This window comes from Erigeron canadensis, chromosome 3, assembly GCF_010389155.1.
Source record: "Erigeron canadensis isolate Cc75 chromosome 3, C_canadensis_v1, whole genome shotgun sequence".
Lineage (NCBI taxonomy): Eukaryota > Viridiplantae > Streptophyta > Magnoliopsida > Asterales > Asteraceae > Erigeron > Erigeron canadensis.
The window spans coordinates 17,073,761-17,096,397 of record NC_057763.1 but is presented as its reverse complement, the minus strand read 5'-3'; the positions used below and the strand labels follow the sequence as shown (position 1 = coordinate 17,096,397).

General features: G+C 36.0%; 3 protein-coding genes across 3 annotated transcripts; 2 read left to right on the top strand and 1 right to left on the bottom strand.

Moving 5' to 3' along the window:
* The first annotated feature begins 15,779 nt into the window (after nt 1–15,779).
* On the top strand, nt 15,780–16,460 carry LOC122591582. Its single transcript, XM_043763842.1, has one exon. It carries the CDS (start codon nt 15,780–15,782, stop codon nt 16,458–16,460), a length of 681 nt encoding a protein of 226 aa, XP_043619777.1.
* Nucleotides 16,461–17,650: 1,190 nt separating this feature from the next.
* LOC122591580 lies at nt 17,651–18,398 on the top strand. Its single transcript, XM_043763841.1, has 2 exons — nt 17,651–17,674; nt 17,736–18,398. The coding sequence occupies exons 1-2, from the start codon at nt 17,651–17,653 to the stop codon at nt 18,396–18,398; spliced, it is 687 nt and encodes a 228-aa protein (XP_043619776.1).
* A 2,948-nt stretch (nt 18,399–21,346) lies between these two features.
* On the bottom strand, nt 21,347–22,420 carry LOC122591579 (zinc finger BED domain-containing protein RICESLEEPER 2-like). The gene has a single exon (XM_043763840.1). It carries the CDS (start codon nt 22,418–22,420, stop codon nt 21,347–21,349), a length of 1,074 nt encoding a protein of 357 aa, XP_043619775.1.
* Between the last annotated feature and the right edge of the window lie 217 nt (nt 22,421–22,637).

The window sequence follows — 22,637 nt, the reverse complement described above, 5'->3', positions numbered from 1 at the left end:
GTCATTATGAGGGGGAGAGAAAGATTATGATTGATTGAGAAAGAAAATCTTTGAGCTTGATTTGTGCAAACATGGAGTTAGTAAGAAGGTTGTAGTGAGTGTATGGAGGTTACGGATAAAAGATAAGAGAGAATATTTAGTGTATGGGATTGATGAGAAAATTTGCAATTAATAGAAATTCAGTCAATTGAGCTCAGATTTTCAGAGTTGAGTTGTTCATTTTCAGAATTGAGTTCTTGACTTGGAAAAAGGAAAATTACAAAGATAAAGATATGATGTTCAAAGATGCTCCAAAATGCTTACACTCATGAATTGAGGGGGAGCATGATTAATTCAAGTTTTGTTCAAAAGTTTACTCTCCAAAGTGTTTAAGTCAAAATGACAAAGATCAAAGCTACAAAAGTTGAAAGATTGATTGGAAGATTCAAGACAGAGAAGTAAAACTTCGAAAGAGTCTTCATCAACACATTTCATTCAAGATCTTCAAAGTCATAATAATACTTCATCAAGAAGCTTCAATGCATATATCAAGGGGGAGAGTTTAAGTTTTGATACTTCATTCCAAGGAAACAAATTTTCATTCAACAATCGAAGATTGAAGAACCAAAGCCAAATTTATACCTTCCGCACTTCAAAAGACAACTCTGATTCACGGTTCAACAATTTTCAAAGATTCTAGACTCATTCATTTTATTCTCTGTACAAAAAGAACATTGAGAATTTCATCATGTTTTAACTACAAGAAGTCCAAGACCAAGATTGATTCAAGTTCTCTAGAGACAATGAGAAAGCTTTGAAGACTTGTTTCATCACACCAATTATCTTCACCATCGGGCTCATCAACTTAATTCCTACAAGACAAAATAACACGTACTTCATTCATTACAATATATCACTAAGGGGGAGAATGTTAGAAATCCAAAAATAGTGATAAATTGTAATTTAAGTTAGTGGACGTTGTTGTTGTTAAGACATGGTGAAATGATTTCTTAGGATGAGGGACTAGGAGTGTCAATTAGCTTAATTGTAGATTTAGACTATAAATACCCTCAACTCCTTAGAAATCATAAGCCTTTGATCCATTTTTACATACAACTTATTCAAATCGTCTCTCTCTCTCTCTCTAGAAAATCACACACACTAAACACACCAAGAACACACACACACTTGAACCGCCATTGTTGAGATCGAATCAATAGCAGAAATCGTGTTGTTACACCATCAATTGTGGGATCCAAGTATATTGCTAATATTCGCATCATTTTGGTTGTAGAGATTGATGGTGTAAAGGTTACTTTCATTATATACGCAGTTATAATTGTTAAAATTTCGGTAACTTGGCTTCATTTGTGGTTTCACTTGGCGTCTTAGGTTACCTTATAGAAATGCCATATTAAGTTATGTTATCCTTATTCATCATTTGTTGTGTAACCGATTTTAACGCGAATTAGCATTTGTGATATCAATATATAGCTTGGTTAACATAATTACTATCTCACTTAATTATCTTTGTTTTATTTTGATTACACTTATCTCATGAAATTCGTTTAAGTGTTATGGGCCATTATCAATTGGGCCAAAATGTGATGGGTTTTTAAGTGACTTGGGCTTAATTTAGTTATTGGGCTTAACCTTATTTGGGTTATGTGCTTAATAGGTTATATTGGTTATTGGACTTTATGGTTTGTTGGGCCAAGTGGGCCTACTGATTTATGGTTCTATGGGTTTAGTATTTGGGCCGGGTTAGCCCATTATGGTCTTTAGTGCATCTTTTAGCCCATTATATAAATGGTTAGTTTCCTTTCAAATTTTCTGTTTTTAATTCAGATTTTTACGAAATGTTGGCTACTATTTTGGGGTCAAGCCGAACTATTTGGACCTTCATGATTTTTACACAGTGACTTATATGTATCTAGTGTTTTTGTGAATTTTTAGATGATGTTTGGTGTCCTTAAAAATTATCCAAACACAAACTGTCCCGAATGGGCACTGCTTGCGACATCAGAAGTTTTATAAAAGTTTTTGATGTTCTGATTGTTAGAAAAATCCCATGATTTTATTTTAAATTCATGACACATTGAAATTACTGTCCACCAGGTATTACCTCCTGGAACCTTATTGATTAGGAGATAAAAAATTGTTAAAGTTTATAAAATATACAGACAAAATTACAGTTTGACCAGTTTCAGTAGAAAAATCATATCTTTCGTTTGCTTCAGTATTTTTGAGTAATTCTAGTTGTTGGTTATTCTTAACTCGTTCCTCTACAACTTTTATTTTGAAAGTTTTGCTTGAAAATGCCCTCACATGCCCAGTTTTCTCGTTCAAAGACAGAAGATGGATTCTGTCAGCTTACTTAGTTTGCCCAATGCATGCCTTTACTTTATGGCTTCACCCAATACTTATGTAGGCAAACCCAATACATTTTGTTCATTCTAATTCATCTCTTAATCTTTCATTGGTGTTTTCTCCAGATTTTATTTCATATTTTATGGACAAATCATGTGATGAAAGTGATGAATTTATATTTGTGTTCTTGTGATTTCGGTTAGTGATTTTTATGCATAGTTTTGTCTTGAATTCTTATAAAATCCTGATTTCTTGTACTAACTTCATAAATTCCAGATTATTAACATGTATTTTAACATCAAAATATATATGAAATCATCAATTAAAGATCCATCTCAAATCCCAAATCAAAAACAACTTAAACTAGTGCAAATCTAAGCATGCATGTAATCATCTCATCATTTTAACAACAAATCTTTATCCATCTTCAATTCAACAACTTAAAAACATATTTTTGTGAAAAACTCCAGAAATATATTCATCAAAATATATAAAAATATGACCATATTTCAAAGGAAAAATCACTTTAAAAGTTATTTAATCTATAACAACACTTTTGGGTCATAAACTTGTTGAATCCTTGAATCTTTCTTCTAGATTTTGACATGCATGAGTATGATGAGAAAGATTCTATCAACTTGCCTTCATCAAGTGTGTTTTTCAAAGAAACAAGAAGAAAACATAAACTTTTGATAAAGATCTTTGAATATAAACATAAACAAGATTAATCTAACAAAGAGGTGAAGATTTATACCCTTGATGAACTCGGTTTTGGAGATGAAAATATGCAGAAAATTTCCCTTAATCCAAGCTTAAAATAACCCTTAAACCTTTCTTGCATCAACCCTTGTTTAATCCTTTAAAAACTTTTATTATTACTATAACTTTAGATTGATTTTTTTCTTGCCTTTTTGTTGCTTGTTTATGTCGAAATGAAGAGGAGGAAGAGAGGAAAAAATGCAGATTTTTTTTGAGAGAAATAAGAGAAAAGTTACTCGAGTGTGTGTGTTGGGAAGAGAAAATGCTTTGAGTGTAAAGGGTTTGTGTGTGGGGAGTGTAAAATCTAGTTAAATTTTGATTGGTGGAAGGGTATGGGGAAAAGTGGGGGCCGGTTTTTGAAGAGAAAAAGGGGAGGGATTTAAAATTTTTTAAGAGTATATTGTAAGTGTATGTGTATTGGTATAAAATGTATGTAAGTGTGGATGCATGTATAGACATTTAAATAAACTAGCTAGTAGACTTTTATATTTTGTATTCACATGTACATATAAATATATATATATATATCCGTGTATATGTGTATGTGTGTACACATTCTTTTGTCTTAAATTTGTTACTTAACTCTTTAATTAAAATCTTGCATTTTTATTAGACATACATATATTTACTTATTTAATCTCAACAGTTTTACATACATTATAGTTTATGAATATATTTTAAGATGGTCATTATATATAAACCAAGTTGTAAAGTTATATTTGTGTTTGGATACACTTTAATTTGCTTGATGCTTAAATTGTTGGGCATTTATAAGAATTCTTGATTGTTATCACAACTTGTGATTCTTGTACAATTACATTTTATATATATATATATATATATATTATAACTTTACTTCTCGAAATAAAGTTTTTGGTCATTGACATTCCGTCAAGTCCAATTGGAATTAATTTATAGCTTGAGATTGTATTGAATGTTTATGGTTATTGTTTATGGCATTTTTAAGGCATTTTATTGTACTAGAGGGCAATTGTCGCTATGCCCTAAATGTCTAGAAGGCCAATTCTCTTAATAATTCTCTAGGGATAGATACCTAGATAAATATGAGTAAGTTGTCCTAGTCGGAAATTGAGCGCTGTTACAATATAGTAACGGAAATGCACAATCAAACACTTCTTGACAATTGCTATAAATTCTGACAATCATTAGTTAAAAGAATCTGCATCAACAGACTTCCATTTAACCAATGATATCAGGTCTTCTTTCGGTAAGACTTGATCTTCATGCGCTGCACACTAATTTTTAAACTGCAAAATCTCTATATCGTTCTGTCAGCTAACATATCCAATACACAGATTGTAATTCTCCCCCTCAACAGTATCCTCCTCCAAATTAAGCTAAGCAATATTATCATTCCAAAAATCATAACATTAAAGTAATCCATAAATCATTGCCTCCACGCAATCCAGATATTATCTATTCTCTAAGCAATAACAGATATCATGCAAGACAACATACCTAAATCCACTTGATCTTCATGCTTAACCAGCATATGATAGAGAAGTTAAATCTCCAACAATCAGCATTGAATCTTACCAACCTCCACAAAGATAAGAAGTTATGTTACTTGAGTTTCAGATATGCAACACTCACAAGATCCATGTCTTCAACCACTAGTGTCTGACTTTGTCTTGTAACATAACGAATTCACCAATCACCTGACTTCTTTTGTATCAAATCTCCCCCTCAAGGTAAGCATCTCCAAAATACATAGAGAACCACATAATCTGCAACCCCTTCACTAGTTACCGGATTAATCATCTCTACATCATTGGAATTAACAAAAGGTTTGATCATCCACTACTTGTCTACAAATGATTAATTTCATCACAAAAGCTCTAAGTCAAAATCCCAAACACATGATTAGCAAAGATCATCTATCGTTTAATCGACTTTCAATCCCAGTCTTCAATCTTCATCTGATTCATTTGAATCACCTAATTTATAATCAGGTGCCTTTGATCCAATAATTAGGTCAGACACATGTCACACGGATTCAAAACCAGAAAGATACCATGATATAACTCTGTTAACACATCACGATCTACTTTATTTCAAGTAACCAGAATTTTGTATAGAAAACAAAGAAGGTTTTAAATTTTTATCCCCTCTTTTCTCTACAAAATTCTCAATGCAACCTATATGTTTGTTTTTAGTTTCAACACATCTCTCATTCTCATCTTCATCTCACGGCTCTTCACATATGCAATCAAGAGATAACCCAGTAGCTCCTTGCTAGAAAAACGTCATGACACAGTTGTTCATATATACAATGAAGAGATGACCTAGTAGCTCCTTGTTAAAACAATATTTTTGGCCTTATCTTGAAACTCTAAGATTTCTCGGAATCTTCTAGAGGATAGACTTTGAGCCGTCATTGAATTTTAATCATCTAAATTAAGAACCTAAACTCAAAGAGTTTACAAGTTCCAAATCTGAATGATATTAAGTTAGAACCCAAAATTATTCAAGTCTACAGGTTCAAAAACTTGATTGACAGAGATCAAACTCAAACCTAATATGAGTTACATGTTCAATCTCAAACAAGTTCAAACCAAAACTTAAACAAATTCACAAGTCCTTTAGAGTGTATAAGAGGTTGTAAGAACATTAGATTGTTCAAGTTAACAAGTTTCAAAATTTCAAAATCCGAGATCTCAAACCTTAACTCAAAAGAGTTTTTTGAGTTCAAAATCAAGTCTGAAAGATTCAAACCTTAACTCAACAATTAACTTCGATAGCATTTATTTTTTTACTTTTTTTACCCAAAAAAAAATGAAAAATGTAGTTCTAGATTAAGTCATTGCTAGTATTGTAATGAAATAATGAAGAATAATATTTTTATTTTTATCTCGTTTTGTATTTTGTTCAAGCTTGAATGTGCAGGTGTAAGCACAAGAAGCTGTATTTTAACTATTTTGTCTGAAGACTGTGCAAGTGATCAGAAGAAACATTCAGAGGATTTGGAGACATGTTTCATATTGTTGTTGAAACAAGATCCATGTTCTTGAAGTTTGAGCTTCAAGTTTCAAAGTTTACGGCTTTCATGGAAGTCAACTAGTTCAGCATTGATTGTTGGAAATTCAACCTCTCTATTATATGCCGGTTATGCAAGGCAAGCAGAGACTTGAGTGTGCTTAATTCGGAGAGATTTATCATTGAGGGAGAGAACTACGACAAGCTTTGGTGCATTAGTTGATTGTCATGACGATACAGAGAGTTTGAAGTTTGCTTTTCAAATCTGAAGTTTCAGAGGATCGAGTTTCGGGTATAGCAATTAATTTTATTGTCTCGAAATTTTATTTTATAGTCTATATGCAGAGAAGTCAATCTAAAGAAAGGACTTCTGAAGCAAAAGACAAGACAAAAGCCTTGTCTTGATATTTGAAGAGCTAAGATCATCAGGTTTTTATAATACACTGTTTATATAGTAATTATAAGATGATGATAGCAATGGTTATTAGTTTTTTTTCAGTTAAAGGCCGTCACCCCTGGTTATTTGTATATATCAATTAAAAATAGGCGCTTGACTGAATGTCAAGACGACTTACAACCCATGTACTAACGTGCAACAACCAAAAGAAAGTGACATGCCACTTTCAATTGTTCAGAAAAACAGAAAAATTTAGACACAATCAAAAAAATTACAAAGACTTAGTTAATGAAAATGGAAGATCCCATGAAGTGAGAAAATGCTCCACTCGTCTTGTCCTCTTGTATCTGCAAGTAGCAAGCTTCAATCGAACAGTAGAAACAATACATGTAGCAATTTCTTTGCATGACCTTCGTTTCTTTTTAAAGATTCGTGCATTCCTTTCTCGCCATATATAGTAAACAGAAGCTGCAAGAACCAGTTTGGCGACCACACTAAACATGGACTTTTTCTTAGCAACAGGAAGGATTTCATTTTTAGTATCATTCCAAACACCTGACAGATTAGCCAGGCCAGCCTTAATTCGCACCTCATTCCATACCTGTAAAGAGAATGAGCACTCAAAAAAAAATGACTATGGGAATCCGGTTGCAGCCCACAAAATACACAAACTTGAGGAAGGACTGATAGCGAATGGACATCCCAAGAACTCAGCATATCCTGTGTTTTAAGCTTTTGTTTGAACACCAACCACAGAATGAAGGCATGCTTAGGAATACGCTGATTGAACCACACCAAATGAAACCAGTCTACCTTTGGAGAAGAGTGCCAAATTAAATCCTAAACACGAGCAACAGAAAACTCATGAGTAGCACCATTAGCGTCCCTCCAAACCACCAAGTCACAGACATATTCTTGCATCACAGGTGGCTGTAAGTTGGGCAGTCGGGCATTCCACGAATCTGGCCATTTCCACACTCCTTGAATAATATCTCGCACAGTAGCATCCAATCCAAATCCTGCATTAGCAATTTGCCGTGGAGAAAAATTGGATATTAAAGGGTCAAATTGATGCCAATTATCAAACCAGGCCGATGCCAATCTTCCATTCCCTATTTGAAACCAAAAAAACAGCCTTAGGACATTTCTACACTGAAGTAGTTTCCGCCAACTCCAAGAGAGGTTCCCTTGGCAAGGAACTTCCCAAAAATTCTTACCTCGTAATTTATAAGTATGAATCCATTTAACCCAAAGAGACTCCTTACGAGACAACAAATGCCGGATACAAGAAGAAAGCAAGGCAATATTAAACTAATTCAAGTTGCGAAGACCTAGACCACCTTCCTCTTTAGGCAAACAAACAATCTCCCAGGCAACTTTAGCTTTACCTTTTTGAAGATCACCTTGACACCACAGAAAACCTCGCATAATTTGCTCAATGTCACTTAAAGTACTCGAAGGAAGGAGAAAAACTGAGGCCCAATAGACATGCATAGAAGAAATCACTGACGAAATCAATTGAAGCCTTCCTGCAAAAGATAAGAACTTAGTTTTCCAGCCTCCCACCCTTTTCTTTACACGGTCAACCAAAACTTTGCAGTCCCTAATCATTAATCGGGACGAGATAAGTGGTACCCCTAAGTATTTAACAGGTAGAGTACCTTCTTCAAAAGGAAGAATGCTCAAAATAGCCAATTTAACATGATTCAATACATTACAGAAATAAGCCGTGCTCTTAGGGAGACTGGGTACAAGACCTGAAACAAGCTTAAATTCCTCCAAAGCCTCCATGATGACTTTTGCAGAATTAACATCACCCCGCATAAATATAAACAAATCGTCAGCAAAACACAAGTTAATAACCTTATGTTCACGGCAATGATGATGATAGGAAAAATCCTCCGATTGTCTCACTTTTCGTTGCAAGATCAACGTGAGCATCTCCATGACCAAGGTAAACAAATATGGAGATAACGGATCTCCTTGACGCAAACCTCTTCTTCCTTTAAAAAAACCGTGAAGAACACCATTTATTATTAAGAGAAAAAGAGGTTGTAGTAACACGTTCCATAATCCACCCAACCATTCGCTCCGGGAATCCAAAACAAATCAGAATATGCTTTAGGAAGTCCCAGTTAACCGTGTCATAAGCTTTCTGGATATCAACTTTAAGAGCACAACGAGGAGGGCCTCTATCCAGATGATAGTTATGCATGAGCTCCTGAGTCAAGAGGATATTATCCGAGATTCTTCTGTCTGGAACAAATGTCGATTGATTGACACTAACAAGCTTGGCCAGAGAATCCTTTATACAATTAGCAATTATCTTTGTAATACATTTAACCAGAACATTACAAAGAGAAATTGGTCGATAATCAGTAATATTTGAAGGAGTATCAGTCTTAGGAATAAGTGCAATAACAGTATGATTAAGTTCCTTCAACAGCTTTCCACTAACAAACAAATCCTGAATCGCAAGAATCACTTCCTCCCCAAGAATATCCCACGCATGCTTAAAGAAACATGCAGAAAAACCATCAGGGTCTGGAGACATATCATCCCCCATAGAAAACATGGCTTGCTTTATTTCCTCTCTAGACACCGGCTTTATCATTTCCAAAGCTTGCTCAGAAGATAGCACATTAACAAATAGATCCAAAGTGTCAAGAGAGTTAACCACACCAACCTGACCAAGAAAATTAAGATAATAATCAAGAAAAGCCGAATTGACCTGATCTCCATCATTGACATTTCCTTTAGAATCCATGACTGCATCAATTCCACTCCTAGCTGTTCTTGCTTTAACAACTTGATGAAAATAAGCAGAATTCGAGTCACCAACATTAAGCCAATCAACTTTAGCCTTTTGCTTAAGAAACCGTTCTTCATCGAAAACTGCTTCATTAAACGCCTGAAGACACATAACTGCTTCATTTCTAAGCTCAATATTAAAAGGATCACGATCTAAAGCAATTTGTACTTCATCTAAATCCACCCTTAGTTTATTCACTCTTTCATGCAGATTACCTTTATTATAAAGTAATTCGCGAAAAGGTTTTTAAAGGGCCTTCAGCTTACTCACCACTCTATAAATAGGGTGACCAACAACTTCAAGAGCCCAACCTTCAGCAACAATTTCTTTAAATCTATCATGATGAACCAAGACATTGGAAAATTTAAAAGGCTTCGGTCGATACTTAGAAGCTTTAGGAAACCTCAAAATAGGAGGAGCAGGATCAGAAATCCTATAAGGTTGAAAAATAGCAACAGCACCTGAAAAGACACTCTGAAATTTGACATTAGCTAATATCCAATCCAGTTTCTTCAAAACACCATGATTTCCCTGTGGTTTCTAATTCCACGTGAATTGAAGGCCAATTCTATTAACATCAACCACTTCAATATCCCTTACACGCTCATTGAATTCCCTCATAGCAATATCCATAGCCGAGGTACCACTAGCATGATCATTCAGAGTTAAAGTAGCATTGAAATCACCAAATAAGCACCACGGATTATCCCCTACAAATCTCTTATGTAAAGATAAATTATCCCAAAGCTCTCTATGTTGAACATATCTATTATGTGCATAAACAAATGAGCAAAAGACACTTTTATTATCAGTTTTAAAAAACACTTGGGCATGAATGACCTGATCTAACTGAGAAAGAACCATAAGGTCAACATCATCCGGATTCCAGCCAATAATAATTCTAGGACTCTTCACACACACAGCCATGTTAGAAACCCAAATCCATTTACGAAAAACTCGACTACACACATTGGTCAGCATAGACGCCGCAACATGTGACTCCAAAATAGCACATACAGACAAATGATTATCTATAAGTACCTGTTGAACCTCTTTTTGCTTTGGGGTTTGGTTCATCCCCCTAATATTCCAAGTTGCAATATTATACATTAGGCACACCTAAATCAGGAGTGCTTGCCCCTGTAGTGCCAAAAGAAAATGATTGCTTGAATTCATCAAATCCATCTTCAACTTCATCATCATCTGAATCAGGAACATCAAAAGCCTGTTTAGGATCCTTCAGATAATTCGGACCCCCACCCCTATTATCACTAAGAGTCTTCTGAAAATTAGGTCCCCCCACCCTTATCACCAGGGACATCATCCACCATATCAGAAAAGGCAGCAAAAGAATTACTAGTGCTCACATTTGAAGTACCCGGATCATCCTTTTTTGCATGCAAGTTATCTTTATTCTGATTAGGAACATTCACAGGAGACTTTTTAAGATCCAAAGGATTCTGTTGCTTCTATTTGTGCACCCATTTAGGCTTAGGCTTGTTCAACTTGACACCCTCAATCTGTCTTTCCTTGGATTTCCCTTTTTTCCGATTAACCACGATAAAACCATCATCATTCTGAACTTCATTACCTTTTGCTTCCTTTAATTTCGTTACTTGTAAAGGACAACCTAGATCGTCATGACCAAAAATCTTACAGTGTTGACAATGAGGAGGGTCCCATTCGCATTCCACTCCTACTACCTCCTTTGTTATACCATCCCCATTCAAACTAGGAATACCGATAACCAATTCATCCTTCCATTCAAGAGAAGCATCCAACTCAATTAAAGCTCTAGCATAACTATGTCTCCCCCACGAACTCAAACATATTTGACTGGTATACGAATCATAGAGAATCGGTCTCCCCAGTTTCAAAGCTAACATACTCAATCCATCCCCCGTATATTCCGCTAAAGGAACATCGTATAGTTTCACCCAAACAGGGACCTTTTTCAGCTCATTTTTAGTCAACCAAGTATTAGGAGTCCACTCATTCAAAAATAAAGGAGTTGAGCGAATCCCGACAGGACTTACGACGGATTTTCGGATAAAGAAAATTTCATATTATAGTTGCAGACAAGAAAGTAGCTGTGACGTGAACTGCGCTGGAGATTCTAAATGCAGCATTTGCTGAAACCCGCCTAGCTACTTACTACTCTACTTAACTTAAAATGAAATCCATGGACCCTTTTCTAATACTTGTTTCATTCCATTTGCCGATTCAAATTGAAAGAAAAAGAAACCAACGCTATTCATCATTACTTTCTTCAATCCGAACTTGGCCCAAGCATTTTTCACGTAATTCTCCACCACAGGATATGCCAGTCGAGTACCAAGGAAATAACCATACAATGAATTCAGAAACCTATTGTTCACTTCCTTTACCGACTCAATGGGTAGCACCAAATCTGTCCCATCTTTACCTGCTTCAGTATCAATGTACCTAAAATTAACTTTTTTCTGCACATTATTTTTCTTTAATGTCGAAGCATAAGAATGAGACGTATCATTCTTCAACTTCGAAGCATAAGACCCAGTACCTGAGCTTAGTTCCTCTGTACCCTTCTGATTCTGATCAAATGATTGATATGAAGGAGGAGGAGGCATGGGTGGAATCTCAGACTTTGCATACGACTCATCATTACCAGCTTCATCAGTTGAAGCTTTCTTCAAATCCCCATTATTTTGTCCCTCATCAGAAAAAGTTCCAGAATTAGGGTTAGAAGAAGTAGGAACCCTAACTGGTTTATGGACGTCATCCATATTCATACGATCAGAAGCTCTACTCTTAATTCTATCAAAAGTACTAAGTAAATCAGATAAATCAATTGAACCAGCTCTCTTCATAAATCAGGTTACCATAATACCATGCAAGAAAAACGGCAGCAAAGAGAAACCCTAACCCTAAGAAATCCTAAAACAATCAACTTAACCTTAATCCGTTAGCAAGATGGTCGGCGATCTAGCTGAACTAAACAATTAGCCGCAATCTGGAAAGGTTGCTAAAAGATCAGAAGAAGAGAACGTCTAGGATTTCGGCAATCAAAAGAAAAACGGAAAGAAAACGCTAAGTTGAAATGACACTACACCTCTAACATTCACATCACCGAATTCAGAAGTCCAAAGGACTCAAGAACTAGGGAGAGGGACACATTAACAAGGAATAAGAAATCGAATCAATAAAGGGCAGCCATGGGATCGAAAATCGCCAAGAGGGGAGAGCGTTTTAGGGTTCTATTTTTGTCAATGGTTATTAGTTGAAGATCTTAGATATAGAAATTTTGATTTGAAAATAGAAGATTATCAACTAGGAAGTTTTATATAAAAACCTTAGACATAGAAACATAATGTTTGAATGTGAAAGGCTTTTGTATTTTTATATACATTAGATATAGATATATTGTTTAAATTTGAAAGGTTTCATAATAGGTAAACCTTAGAAATAGAAACGATTATATGAATATGAAAGGTTAAGTTTTTAATCCATGTTTTTTTAATTTATGATTTTTACAGTAGTCGTTACTTGAAAAAAAACCCTAATCTCTCTCTCTAGAATGGCGATCGTCTTCCTTCTTCTAACCCTAATTCGTCTCTAATCAGCCATATCTAATCGTGATTATTATCTTATTCTATGGAATCTGATCGTAATCTTGATTTAGGTTAGCTGTTTGTTCGTGTTAGGGTTTTATTTTTCTGTTTTTTGCAGCCGCCCTAGGTTTACGTTTTGATCTTTCTTTTTGGTTAGCATCCTCAGTTCTTTTGGATTCTACGTGTTAGTTTCTTTGAATTAACCTGGGTATCTAATCATATAAGGGGATCGAACATAGCTTAGGGTTTATTCTAGAGCTAGGGTTTTGCTGTTCTTTTGTTTTTTCTTGTGGGTTGCTAGTTTCTAGGGTTTCTGGTTAATTTGTTTGCATGTTTTTTTAGTTATGGAGGGATCGAATCCACCTAAGGGTATTGTTCCTACCGGTAATTTAGCGAGTAAAATAAATAAAATTGATGGTAAGGCTACCGCGCCGGTGCGGGGTGCTGTTCGTAACCCTATTCCTAAAAAGGGTTCATCCGATGTTAAACATGGTCCTGTTGGAAAAGATACTAATGTAGAGGGTTTCTCTGCTTCTCTACGTAGTGATTCACAGGTCAATAAAAAAAACTACTGGTAGCTCTGAAGTTGAAAATACTATTGATGGTAAAAAGGATGAGAGCCAGAATTCAAAGTTTGAGGAATTTACTACTCCACTTAAAACTGGAGTTAGTGAGGGTAAAGATTATCGTGAAGATGGTTATCATACTAGTTCTTCTGATAAATATGAGAAGTCAGAATGGAATTCCAAAAAGGATGGAATTGATGCTTCTGCTGTGGTAGATGAGGTAATTAATAATGTGGAAAATGTCAATATCTCTTCTAGTGCAGCTGAGGAGGGAAGTGATGAAAGAGAACCTAGTACGTATGCTTCTAAATTACAAGGTTCCATGAGTGATAAAAAAGTTAATTTTAGGAAGATGGAAGCAAAAGAAATACAAGATGGGGCAGATATTGTCCTCCCTAGAGAATCTGTACATGAGGTCAATTCACGTTTCCAAAACACACTGGTGGGTTATTTTTTAGGAAATAGATTAGCCTATCCGGTTGTTGAGCACTTTGCTCGTAATAACTGGAATAAATTTGGCATTTCTAAGATAATGATGAATTCAAATGGCTTCTTTTTCTTTAAGTTTAATGACATAAAGGGAATGGAGAAGGTGCTTGAGGAAGGGTCGTGGATGATTCGAAGTGTTCCCTTGCTACTGAATATATGGAACCCGTCCTTATCTTTTAAAAAAGAAGAGATTAAGTCTATTGGAGTGTGGTTAAAACTGCATGATGTCCTTCTTGCTGCATACACGGAAGATGGACTTAGTCTCTTAGCCTCTAAATTAGGTAATCCTAAGATGCTAGATACATATACCACTACAATGTGTTTGGAGTCTTGGGGGAGAGCTAATTACGCACGTACCTTGATTGAGATTTCTGCTGATTGTGATTTTAAGGATGAGCTAGTTGTGGCTATTCCTGAATTGGAAGGTGACAGATATACAAAGCAGAAGACCAAGGTAGAATATGAATGGAAGCCACCACGTTGTCCTACCTGTTGTGTCTTTGGTCATAGTGAAACACAACGCCCAAAATATGTTAAGGTTACTAATGACAAGGCAATTCCTATTGATAAAGATGGGTTTCAGCAGGTGAAGAAGAAAAATAAGGCAAAGCATGGCCATGTGACAAAGAAGGCTCATTTTGAATATATGCCTGTTAGAAATGAGAAAAACAAATCGAATGCAGCTAGTACGTCAACATCAGTTCATGACCAGAATTCTTTTGATGTGCTGAATGATCATGGGGTGGAAAGTGAACCGATTGTGAACCAGAATGAATTGGATGCTAAAAGTAAGAAAGCTAAAGTAATAGCTGAACGATTTGATGCCATGGAATCGGATGAGGATGAAGTGGAAACTGTATTTGAAGAAGCTGCTCATTCTGTTTCTCATATCCCTAATCCTAATATTAATTCTGAGGGGGCAAGCACTCCCGGTTTAGGGGTTTCAAATGGGTAGTATCGCTTCTTGGAATATAAGGTGGTTGAACCGCCCCCTGAAACAAAAAGAGGTTCGATATGTAGTTAATGAGCACCATCTTAATGTATGTGCAATTATGGAGTCGCATGTAGATGTTACTTGTTTAACTACTGTGTGCAAGAAGGTTTGTCGGACGTGGGATTGGACCTCCAATGGTAATCTATGTTTGAAGGGTACTCGTATTCTCATTGGCTGGAATAAGGATTTGGTTGACCTGATGGTTATCTCACAAACTGATCAGGTTATGCATGTTCAGATTACTTTTAAGGTAGATAATAAATCACTATTTTATTCGTTTGTTTATGCCGACAACTACTATAAGAATAGAAGGATCTTATGGGATGACTTATGTAGGCATAAATTGTTTGTTAATAGTAAACCTTGGGTTATTATGGGAGATTTTAATTCTTCTCTGAATATTGAAGACAATTTTGCGGGGTCCTCCAGTATTAACACTGGTATGCGTGACTTCAAGGAATGTGTTGAAGCTATTGAGGTTTTTGACATTAATAGCTCCGGTCTTCATTACACATGGAATCAGAAACCCAAGAATGGAAATGGGATCTTTAAGAAGATAGATAGGGTGATGGGAAATATAGGTTTTACTGATGCTTATCCAGCTGCGTGTGCTTTGTTTTAGCCTTATAGGGTTACGGATCATTCGCCATGTATCTTGAAGCTACCTTCAATTACTCGTGATAGACCAAAACCCTTTAAATTTGCTAATTTTTTAACCAAAAAACAGGGCTTTAAAGAGAATGTGGAAGCTGTTTGGTTGAACTATGTAGTGGTAGGATATCCCATGTTCCAAGTTGTTAAAAAACTCCAAGCTTTGAAGTCACCGATGCGCAAACTGTTGCAACAGCAAGGGAATTTACATGTAAAGGTGGACTCACTAAGGAAGCAGCTTGATGATGTTCAAAAGGTTTTAGATGTGGACCCGAATAATAGTGAACTTCGTGTACAGGAAACTAAATTGTTACAAGATTTTCGAAGTGCTTCACTGGATGAGGAAGAGTTTCTTAAACAAAAGTCGAAAGTACATTGGCTGAGTGTTGGTGATAAGAACTCTAAATTCTTTCATAATTCGGTCAAATGTAAAAATCATAGAAGTCGTATTGAAGTTATTAAGGACAGTGCTGGTGTTACTCATGAAGGTGGCGATGCGCCTCTTGCTCTTGTCCATCATTATCAGAATTTTTTGGGTTTTGCAGGTAACACTACGATTAGCCCATCTCCTGATTTATTCTTCCGAAAATTGGATTCTTCCAAAGTTGAAGCTATGATTAGAAGAGTGACTCATGAAGAAAAGCTCGTGATGTTTTCTATTGATGATAATAAAGCCCCGGGTCCTGATGGGTTTTCTTCAGGTTTCTTCAAGAATGCTTGGATTATTGTTGGCAAGGATGTTTGTTTAGCTGTTCATGACTTCTTCTGTACGGCGCAGTTACTTCAGGTGGTGAATCATACTTTCCTTGCTATGGTTCCTAAGGTCCCTACGCCATCTGCTATCAATGATTTTTGATCCATTTCCTATTGTAATACTATCTATAAGTGTATTAGTAAAATATTAACAAACAGGATAAAAGAGGGACTTCATGATATTATAAGCCTTAATCAGTCGGCCTTTGTCCCGGGTAGAAGAATTTCAGATAATATTCTTCTTACTCAGGAGTTAATGCATAATTATCACCAGAACACTGGTCCTCCTAGATGTGCCTTCAAAATTGACATACAAAAGGCTTATGATACGGTTGATTGGCAGTTTCTGAGGTCTACATTATGTAGGTTTGGTTTTCACCCGATTATGATCAATTGGGTTATGAAGTGTGTATCCTCTGTTTCTTATTCGCTGTACATTAATGGATACCCATATGGGTACTTTAAAGGTATGCGTGGCCTGAGGCAGGGGAATCCGATGTCACCTTATTTATTTACTATGGTAATGGAGGTACTAACGCTTATTTTGCATAAAACTGTGGAGAGTCCTTCCAGATTTCGATTTCACAACAAGTGCAAAAAGGAAAGAGATGTGAATTTATGTTTCGCTGATGATTTGTTTCTTTTTGCTAGAGGTGATTCTACTTCAGTTAAGGCTATTATGCAGGCTTTAAATGATTTTAAGGATATGTCGGGTTTGGTTCCTAGTTTGCCAAAGAGCACTATGTTCTTCTGCAACATTTCCGATCAGGTAAAGCAAAGTATTCTGAATATCTTGCCTTTTGAGGAAGGTACACTTCCCATCAGATATTTGGGTGTTCCTCTAGTCTCTTCTAGGCTCCTTTATAGAGATTGTAAAATTCTTGTTGAGAAAATGGAGAGAAGAATTACAGATTGGAGGAACAAGTTGTTGTCATTCGCTGGTAGACTTGAATTGGTTAAATCTGTTCTTTCGTCCTTACATATCTACTGGGCATCGGTGTTTAGCCTACCAGTTAGAATTATTAAGGAGCTAGAGCAAAAAATGCGAGAATTTTTATGGTGTCAAGGTCCTATGAAGAGGGGAAAGGCCAAAGTTTCTTGGAATACAGTTTGCCTTCCCAAAGAGGAAGGTGGGTTGGAAATAAAGCGTTTATCTACCCAGAATAAGGCGCTTTTAACCAGCCACCTGTGGAGTTTATTGACACATAAGGAGTCTCTTTGAGTAAGGTGGGTTCACTCTAATAGGTTGAAGAATAGAAGTATTTGGGAAGTACCGATTCCTTCTGATTGTTCATGGGGTTGGAGGAAGCTGCTAAGGTTAAGAGAATTGGTTCGCCCATTTATTTTGTCTAATATTGGTAATGGGCAATCTACGTAGGCATGGTATGATAAATGGGCTGATCAATGTCCTCTCATTGCATTTATAAGGCCGAGAAATATACGAGATGCAGGTTTGTCTTTATACTCTCGACTTCATAACATAAGGAATGGTAGTAATTGGCTTTGGCCAGTCGCTTGGTTCGATTTATTTCCTGTTTTGATTGACCTCCCTCATCTTCAACTTAATAACTCTAGTGATAAACTGATTTGGAAGGATAATAATGCTTCCATTATTCTATTTTCAACTTGGGGAGTATGGAATATTATACGAAAGCGGGAACAGGAAGTTCCTTGGTACAAAATTGTTTGGTTCTCTCAATGCATACTATGCCACTCATTCCTTATGTGGCTTATCCTTCAGAGAAAGTTAAAGACTCAAGATCAAATGATGCGTTGGGGTGGTGGTGGTAACTTGAATATGCGTCTTCTTTGCTGTTCGCTATGTCAGAGAGGTCCTGATTCACATAACCATCTGTTTTTTGAGTGTGATTTTTCTCAACAGGTTTGGAGTGGTGTAAAAGGCCTAGCTGGAATGTCCAATGTTTCTGAAAAACTTGAAGATATTATGGATTGGCTGATGGTTAGAGCAAAGTCTAGATCGGTTAGGAGTGTAATTGGGAGACTTCTGGTGGCTGCTACGACCTATTATGTTTGGCAGTAAAGGAATGCTCGTTTTTTTTCTAGCTCAAAGAGACCTGCAGTGGCTATTCACAAAGTTATCAAATCGACTGTAAGATGGAGGCTCGCTTCGCTGAAGTACAAAAACTCTCCTAATGTTACTAGAATTCTGGAAGCGTGGGATCCGCCTAGCAATGCCTTCTTTTGTTCGATGCTACTTAGGCTTGGCTGAGTTTGTAGTTACTTGTCATATTGTAACTCTAGTTGTTTTTGTTTGCGTTTTGCTTGTTTAACACTCGTATGGCCTGTCATACTAGTGATTGGATTTGGTAATCTGCCAAATCATTTGTACATTATTGTTTGGGTTTTGTGATATAATATACTCACCGAGATATTAAAATTCCCATTACCCAAAAAAAAATGCGCAAGCTGTTCCTACCCCTACTGAGGAAAATACTCAAAATCCATCATATGACACTCAAGCTGACTCATATCCTACTACTCCAATTCAAGCTGGCCAGTCTTCTACTCAAACTGAATATGTTGATCCTTTGAATCTGAATCAGTCCATTTTCTAATACTCTAACTCATGTAACTAAATGGACAAAGTGTCATCCCATTAATCAAATCATTGGTGATCCTCTTTGAGGTGTTAAAAGAAGAATAAAAGCAACAGGCAATTTTTTCATGTTTGTCAACTTTGTGAGTAAGATGGAACCCACTGAGATTGATGAAGCGTTGGCAGATCCATCTTGGGTGAATGTTATGCAAGATGAGTTAACACAGTTTGAAAGAAACAAGGTCTAGGAACTTGTTCCAAGACCTCATCACAAAACTGTGATTGGTACCAAGTGAGTCTACAGAAACAAAATGGATGAAAGAGGTGTAGTGACCAAAAACAAAGCAAGATTGGTTGCTCTTGGTTACAGACAAGAAGATGGAATTAATTATGATGAGACGCTCCTATGGCAAGATTAGAGGCAATCAGAATGTTCTTAGCCTACTCTAGAGGTGGCACAATGTGCGGGTCAGATCGGGTCGGGAACGGGTCAATACGGGTCCGGGTCAATACGGGTTGTTTTGAAAATGGGTCAAAATGGGTCGGGTCAAAACGGGTCGGGTCAAAACGGGCCGTTTTCAAAATAGCAAACTAAACCACCAAAAGTTTGAAACCATGTAACATCTCAAACTTTAAACTTTTTAAAATGCATATTGAAACCAAAAGTAAGTGAATGCTCTCAAGTTCAAAAATGAATGCATTATGTTCATTTTACTATTCTAATATCCCTTCATATCAGCAGCATAATCCCTACTACTACATTGATTCAGAATCCCATTAAATACTCTTGGACTTTCTACTACTACAAACTAAGATCCAACAGGAATACAATGCATTTAAGCATATACATAGTTTAACTATTATGCCACAAGAACAAAAATGACTGTCCAGCAGCTTGAACCAAATGCTCTCCAGGAATTGCGTGACACGCCTCCAATATGGACACTTAAAGTGAGACATGAATCGTTGTAAACGGAATGTTGATACAAGATAAAAGGAAAACTCTTCCCAATTGATCCTACAAATGGCCCATAAAAAATACATAAGACAAACTACATTTATAATACAAATAGACAAACATATATCTATATGATACTGCCATTATGTGTTGATTAAAGATACTGAACCATCACTGAACTGCCTGCTCAAAGACATGTGTTTTACAAGCTATTGAACCATTATATCATCACTGAACTACCTGCTCAAAGACATGTGTTTTACAAGCACTGAACTACATTTGTAAGACAAATAGACAAACTATATATCTATATGATACTGCCATTATGTGTTGATTAAAGATACAATACAATTAGGACCTTAGAAGCCAGAATATATCTCACACTAAAAATTATCCACCTTATTAGCATCTATATATATGGTACCATAAACCAATTTCCAAACGATAAGCAAAGCATTCTACAAAAAGGGTAATCCGTTTCTATAGATGGACAAAAAATCTTCTAAGAAAAAAAGTACCTATCTTTAGAGCTGTTTCACATCCTGCTAGTAGTACTACTATAACTTGGAATCAATGCTTCAGTGTCTTCAGCAAGTCCTTCCTCTTCTTCCTCATCTATACATGTAAAAACGAGTAAAAACGTTACAACATATTAAAAAAAAGGCTTTAAGAATAATAAGTTAGAAATAGAACGACTTCATAATCTAAGATCTTTAATACCTTCTATATCAAACCACCAATCACGAGTGCATAACAATGCCTCAACACTTGAACTTGATAAGGAGCTCCGATATTTGCTTATAATCCGACCCCAATACTAAAAGATGATTCAGAGGCTACTGTAGTAATGGGGATGCTCTATTATCACAAGTCATATGAGCCAATTGTGGAAACCTATCTTGATTATCTCTCCAAAAGTGCAAAACATCAATCTTTTGTTTTCTATTAATACCGGGTTCCTCCAAATATACTTTTAACTGTGACTTGTGACTCGTGTCATTCTTTTCATATTGACTTTGAAATGACTCGAATCCATTAAATTCGTCCCCATTCAAAGAATCACATGTACCAACATTTAAACTCTCACCCATGGAAGAATTTCTTACCTTGCTCGAAAGAATCGCATACTCATCATATAACTTATATAGTGCATCAACAATCTCTTCCACTTTTGCTACACGGAGTTCTTCATCCATATCAAGTTTGGAAAAACAATATTCAATAAGCTTGACCTTATACCGAGGATCCATAATAACAGCAAAAGACAACACCATACAATAATATTCCCAATACTTATCAAACTTCGTCTTCATGTCTTTTGCCATTTTGCTAATCACTTCATCTGAATTTCTAATCCCATTTTCAATATTACATTGAATTTTCCACACTTGGTGAAAATACAAGTTAGAAGTGGGATAAAAACTCCCAGAAAACAAAGTTGTGATTTCATAGAAAGGTTTCAAGAATTTTGTGATTACTTTGATCCTTTCCCATTCTTCCATAGATCCACTAACTCCAAAGCATCATAAGCACTCATGTAAGCTATTGCACAATCAAGCATGAGATATGTAGAGTTCCACCTTGTTGGAACATCCTGATAAATTTGCCTTCCACATTGCAAGTTAAGTTGTTGGATGGTTTCTGCGAACTTGAACTTTCTTGCACCGCTTCCTCTAACATACTTCACCGAATCACGAACCTTCTTGATAGCTCCTTCAATTGCTTTTAATCCCGCTTGCACGATAAGATTCATTATATGTGCACCATAACGAATGTGAGTGAAATCTCCATCACAAACCAACGCCTCATTCAAACGTAAATGTCCCTTTAAAGAATCTACCAAACCATCATTATACTTTGCATTATCTAAAGTGATGGTGAAAATCTTTTTCTCAATTCCCCGATCTGCTAAAAAGCTAATCAAGTACCCTGCTAACAATAAACCACTATGAGGTGGCGGTATAAATCTGAAGTTTAACACTTTTTTTCTTAACACCCAGTTTTCATCAACAAAATGAGCCGTTAATGCCATGTATCCATCTGTTGTAATAGAAGTCCACAAATCTGAAGTCAAACAAATCCGACCACTTAGTTTTTCCAACTGCCCTTTGAGAATCATTTTTTCTCTCTCGTATATATTTATGACAGTTGCTTTTGCAGTGTTCCTTGTTATTGGCTTCGCATCACGATGCAAAAAAGTGTGCACATCCCTTCTTGCCTCATGCCCAACATAGCTAAAAGGATAATTATGTTTGATTATTGAAATCGCCAAATTCTCTTTATACATTTCTTGATCTAAGGGGACACGCTTCTTTAGTGGACCATTCTCATCAACAATGAAACATTTAGGTATATGTCGATTCATATTTGATGTTCCCGAATTTGGGTTGGCACAATAGGTTTTTCTACAAACGGTACAACTCGCCTTTTGATTACCCGGTGGCCCAAATCTTTCAAACCAGCTCCATACTATAGATCTTTCTTTGTTTGATTTCGATGAAGATACCTCATCTTCAATCTCATCTCTAGTACTTTGTTGGTCCGACATGAGATCTATTTTAAACAAGACCCCAATTAAACAATTAGAAAACGTGTAACAACTAGCTTAACAATTTTAAGATCTATTTTAAACTGATTGGCAACATCAATAACTCAAAAAGACCCATGAAATCAATATCTGATAAAAACAAGCTCAATGACGTATAATTTGTGGATTGTCTCAACTTTAACACTGATTTTAAGCTAAGAAGACGGGGTGTCAGTAT